Source organism: Brassica oleracea, chromosome C5, assembly GCF_000695525.1.
Source record: "Brassica oleracea var. oleracea cultivar TO1000 chromosome C5, BOL, whole genome shotgun sequence".
Taxonomy (NCBI): Eukaryota; Viridiplantae; Streptophyta; class Magnoliopsida; order Brassicales; family Brassicaceae; genus Brassica; species Brassica oleracea.
In genome coordinates, this window is record NC_027752.1 from 11,061,341 (window position 1) to 11,065,934 (window position 4,594).

At 39.0% G+C, this 4,594-nt stretch overlaps 1 protein-coding gene across 1 annotated transcript in view; it reads left to right on the forward strand.

The window, feature by feature from the left end:
• Window positions 1-2,395: 2,395 nt before the first annotated feature.
• LOC106295683 (2-oxoisovalerate dehydrogenase subunit alpha 1, mitochondrial) overlaps window positions 2,396-4,594 on the forward strand; it is a 3,271-nt gene continuing 1,072 nt past the window's right edge. The window contains exons 1-5 of the mRNA XM_013731653.1: window positions 2,396-2,865; window positions 3,582-3,719; window positions 3,814-4,154; window positions 4,223-4,322; window positions 4,408-4,519. Coding sequence (XP_013587107.1) covers window positions 2,632-2,865; window positions 3,582-3,719; window positions 3,814-4,154; window positions 4,223-4,322; window positions 4,408-4,519 — 925 coding nt within the window. The 5' untranslated portion in view covers window positions 2,396-2,631. The remainder of the gene's footprint in view (window positions 2,866-3,581; window positions 3,720-3,813; window positions 4,155-4,222; window positions 4,323-4,407; window positions 4,520-4,594) is intronic.

The window sequence follows — 4,594 nt, forward strand, 5'->3', positions numbered from 1 at the left end:
GCATTGAGATTTCTTTTGTTCGGTAATGAGCCAAACTTACGGGGTTTGATAAGATTTATCGTTTCCCTTTATGTTTAAAAAGAGAAATCGCGAGCTCGTTTCATTGCACTTCCTGTGGCAAAAAGTCGCAGCGAGGATTTCGATTTTCTCAAGAACTGTGGCGTTTGCATAGGCGTTGGCTATAGGCGCAGTGGTGGCTGGAGTTTTCTTACCAGTATTGTTGCGAATTGCAATTTTCTCTTTCGTATTTCCAGACATTATTTTGATCAAGCGTTTTGCGGCAATGAGTAATCCGTCGCCCCCCTCCTTCTAGCGCCAAACTGTGGGAACCGAAATTCGCACTGTCGATTTCCATTTAAATTAGGAAAGTTAGGAAAACCCTAATTTCCCAGAGGTCCCGAATATCTGTTAAACCACACGCCGAGCAATCAGAACACGCATTAAAGACGAAAATAAATAAGAAATCGTAAAGGAGAGCAAAAGTAGTTTTATTCCGTATCCGCGTAATGAGCGTTACAACAAGGTAGAAGCCTTGGCTATGAGAGCTGTCGGCGAGATTCCTAGTTCTAACAACCTAAGACTGCAAAACCTATTTGAATAGCAGCTCGAAAAAACAAAAACGGAAAGTTGCCTAATTGCTCTAAGTGCTAAGTTTGCTCTGAGAAAAGTCTTATGTGCCTCTCGCCTAGGACTCCTTATATACTCGCTCCTAGTTCGGTTTACGCTTTTTTCTCCTCTGCCCTTAAGCCGTCATAACTTAAAAATGGAGATATTCAGGTTTTCCCGATCTTTCTAATTATCTTCGAATACTTCATATTTATCCGCGGAAACTTGACATTTATCTTTCCTTGCGAACCAAGCATAAACCGTCCTACGGTTTATGGGCTTTTGGTTAAGAAATCGTAAGCGGGTTTCGAGTCACGTCTTAGGTCTCTTTGGGCCATTGTTTGACTCGAAACGTTTATTACGGCTTCTTTCGATAAAGAACGGACTTTCCGCGGTTCTTACGGTAAAGTTTGATCGATAACTTAGCGGGAGATAGCATTAAAGAGTAGACGAGAATGCATGGATTCGTGTCGTATCGATTTTTAAGATAGCACAGTCGTTACGTAGCGACCGAGTCGTGTGCGTGCTCGGTCGCTACATAGCGACCGAGCCGTGTACGTGCTCGGTCGCTACGTAGCGACCGAGCTTCGGGGAAAGCTCGGTCGCTATGTAGCGACCGAGCTTCAGTGAGAGCTCGGTCGCTACGTAGCAACCGAGCCGTGTACGTGCTCAGTCGCTACGTAACGACCGAGCTTTGGTGAGAACTCGTAGCGACCGAGCCGTGTACGTGCATATATTTTAGTTATAATCACAAAAGTTAAAAGATTATTTTGTAAATAAAAAAGTACATCTCTATTATAGAGGAATGCTATTTTTTTCTCCTAAATATAGAGAAAAAAATAGCAATTTCTATTATAGGGGAAGAAATAGAAGTGGGTTGGAGTAGATTTTCCTCTATTATAGCATATAGAGGCAAATATAAGGGTGAGTTGGAAATGCTCTAAGCGAAAGCTAAATATCCTTCACCAAACATAGCTATTATTTTGACTCATTGCGTCTGAACCTATGTTTGTGTAACTAAGTAGCAATTTGGGTAAATCAAGTAGTATGTATCTACACCGAGAATGTTTTATGATATATTTCATAACAACAAATAATGAATTTCTTCGTCAAAAAAAAAAAACAAATAATGAATTTGCTCAGAGGAAGACATTACAGAAAAATCAACAACAATCCGAGATTAGTTAACTCTGTTTAAAATTTTCTTCATAAAAAGCTCAAGGATATGATATGACACTTGCGTTATTCTGTTAGTTCACTCCCTAGGCTACTAGTGATGGGACTAGTCTAGGTTAAGCCATAGATCTGCGTTCGGTTCAAGAAGGCTTTCTTGGGTAGGCTACATGTTATTTTTTTCTTAATCATCAGTAAATCTTGATTTGGGATATCCAAATCTTCATCATCTAAAAATAGATTAAATAATATTTGGTGATTGCTGTGTAACATAACTAATCTAAAAATGGAAATATTTTCACGTGGTGTCAAGATAAATCTTCTTTTTCTTCACATAGAAAAGGTTTATGTTCACGGACGTCATGGTAAATTCAAAGAAAAGACAGAAATGACACGCAACCAGGTCACTATACAACTTGGTATAGTTGGATAAAGATCAAAAGCAATTAAAAGATGCATAGTACAGTTTGGTTTGGTGGTTGAAAAAAATCTTTAAATGATTTTCTATGTAGGTAACGCAACTTCTCTCAATATAATTCGTTTAATTTATTTTAATTTTCTTCGATAATATTAATCCACTATAATTAGTGAAGAAACTAATTCCAAAAAGCGAGGATGGTGATAATTGTTAGACGTTTTAATACTTGAAAGAAAACAAAAAAAAAAGTTGGAGATGGATACGAATGACATGTCAAGTCCGACAAGGAACTACATGCACTTGTCGTCCTTCTAATCCATTGCCCACAAACATCGTTAAAGACACAACTTCTTTCTTGTTTCTTCTTCTTCTTCATTACTCTTCACCATTTTCTTCTCTTCTTCTTCTTCTTGTACTTTTTCTTTTGCAGACATATGGCTATGTGGTTTGCTAGATCCAGAAACCTCGTTTCTAGCTTGAGACAGAACCTAGGTCTGTCGGCGATTCTCATCAAGCGCAATCACTCTTCTCCTCGCCCTGTTTTTACAAACTATCAGTTATCTTCGAAGGTGTTTTTGGATCCCTCCACGAGCTTCCGTCACGAGTCGACGGCAGTGGAGTCACAGCCTGATTTGGTTCAACAGAGTGATCATGAGGATGATGCCCAGGTAATAATACTTTATTTGGTTATAATATTTATACTAGCTTTCACGTGATTATACATACTTCATTATAAAAAATTGGATCTAGCTCATGAAAAGAAAGAATGAATAACCGATCATTTCAATTGTACAAATCCAAGGATTTAATTAGCTCTTCCGAGGAGACGTTAGTTTTTCTTTCTTTCTAAACTAGTAGATATTTTCGGTTTAATGGCATTCAATCCGGTTTAGTTTCCTCATTTCAAAATTGACGATTACTTGATTCATTCATACTAAACTAAATCCAAATCAAGGTGAAAATGGTTTTCATTTTGGCATGTTATATTAGTAATTCAGTATCAAAGATTTCTGCCGTAAGAAAAATCATAAATATCTTATCTGGTGTCGGTAAGATCCGGTACGAGATCCCATACTTCACAACAACATTTGATTCATAGCCGCACAAGTCATGAGTAAAAAGGAGTGGACACCACTAGTCATACGTATGAACAATTGAATGGGACCATTCTAGTACTGTACGGGTCCCACCTGGGGTCGTCTGATTAAGTACGTGTCATTTATTAACCCATCACAGACTCACAGTGTGGACACTATTTACAACTAGGACCCCTGTTCTTATCAAACCTTTTTACATATGCCCCTTTAGTTTTTATTCTTCACACATTTAAAGAGTTTTATGTATCATACCGATTACTATCTAAACCGAAACTGAAATTTTCTAGGAATTGGACTTTCCGGGGGGCAAAGTCGGTTACACATCTGAGATAAAATTCATACCGGAATCATCTTCTAGAAGGATTCCATGTTATCGAGTGCTTAACGAGCACGGAAAAATCATCTCCGATAGCGATTTTATTCCGGTACAGTTTTGAAAATGCACATAATCACAGTTGGTATAGTTTCGATTTAACGTTAACCGATACATTTTGTTTTGTTGAATGAAATCTAATTAAGGTGAGCGAGAAACTCGCGGTTAGAATGTACGAACAAATGGCGACGCTTCAGGTGATGGACCACATCTTCTACGAAGCTCAGCGTCAAGGAAGAATCTCCTTCTATCTCACTTCCGTCGGAGAAGAAGCCATCAACATCGCTTCCGCCGCCGCTCTCAGTCCAGAAGACGTCGTTTTGCCTCAGTACCGAGAGCCTGGAGTGCTTCTATGGCGCGGCTTCACCTTGGAAGAGTTCGCGAATCAGTGCTTTGGGAACAAAGCTGATTACGGCAAAGGCAGACAAATGCCTATCCATTACGGCTCTAACCAACACAACTACTTCACCGTCTCCTCTCCTATCGCGTAAGAAACCAATCTTTAATTCTTGTTTTGGATGGAGCATTTTGCTGACTCTGTTTTTATTTGTTCAGAACACAGCTTCCTCAAGCAGCTGGAGTAGGCTATGCTCTGAAGATGGAGAAGAAGAACGCGTGTGCAGTAACATTCATTGGAGACGGAGGCACAAGCGAGGTTTCTTTAATATAATTATCATTTCTTGCGTAAGGGGCAACCTTTCAAGAATTTAAAAATTTATATATTTTTGGGGTTTGGATAGGGAGATTTCCACGCCGGGTTGAATTTCGCGGCGGTTATGGAAGCTCCAGTGGTGTTTATATGTCGGAACAACGGTTGGGCTATCAGCACTCATATCTCAGAACAGTTCAGAAGTATGAAACTAAACGAACTTCCTCTGTTTTTCTTCTTCAGACTAAACAAATCCTCTGTTTTTTTTTTTTTTTTTT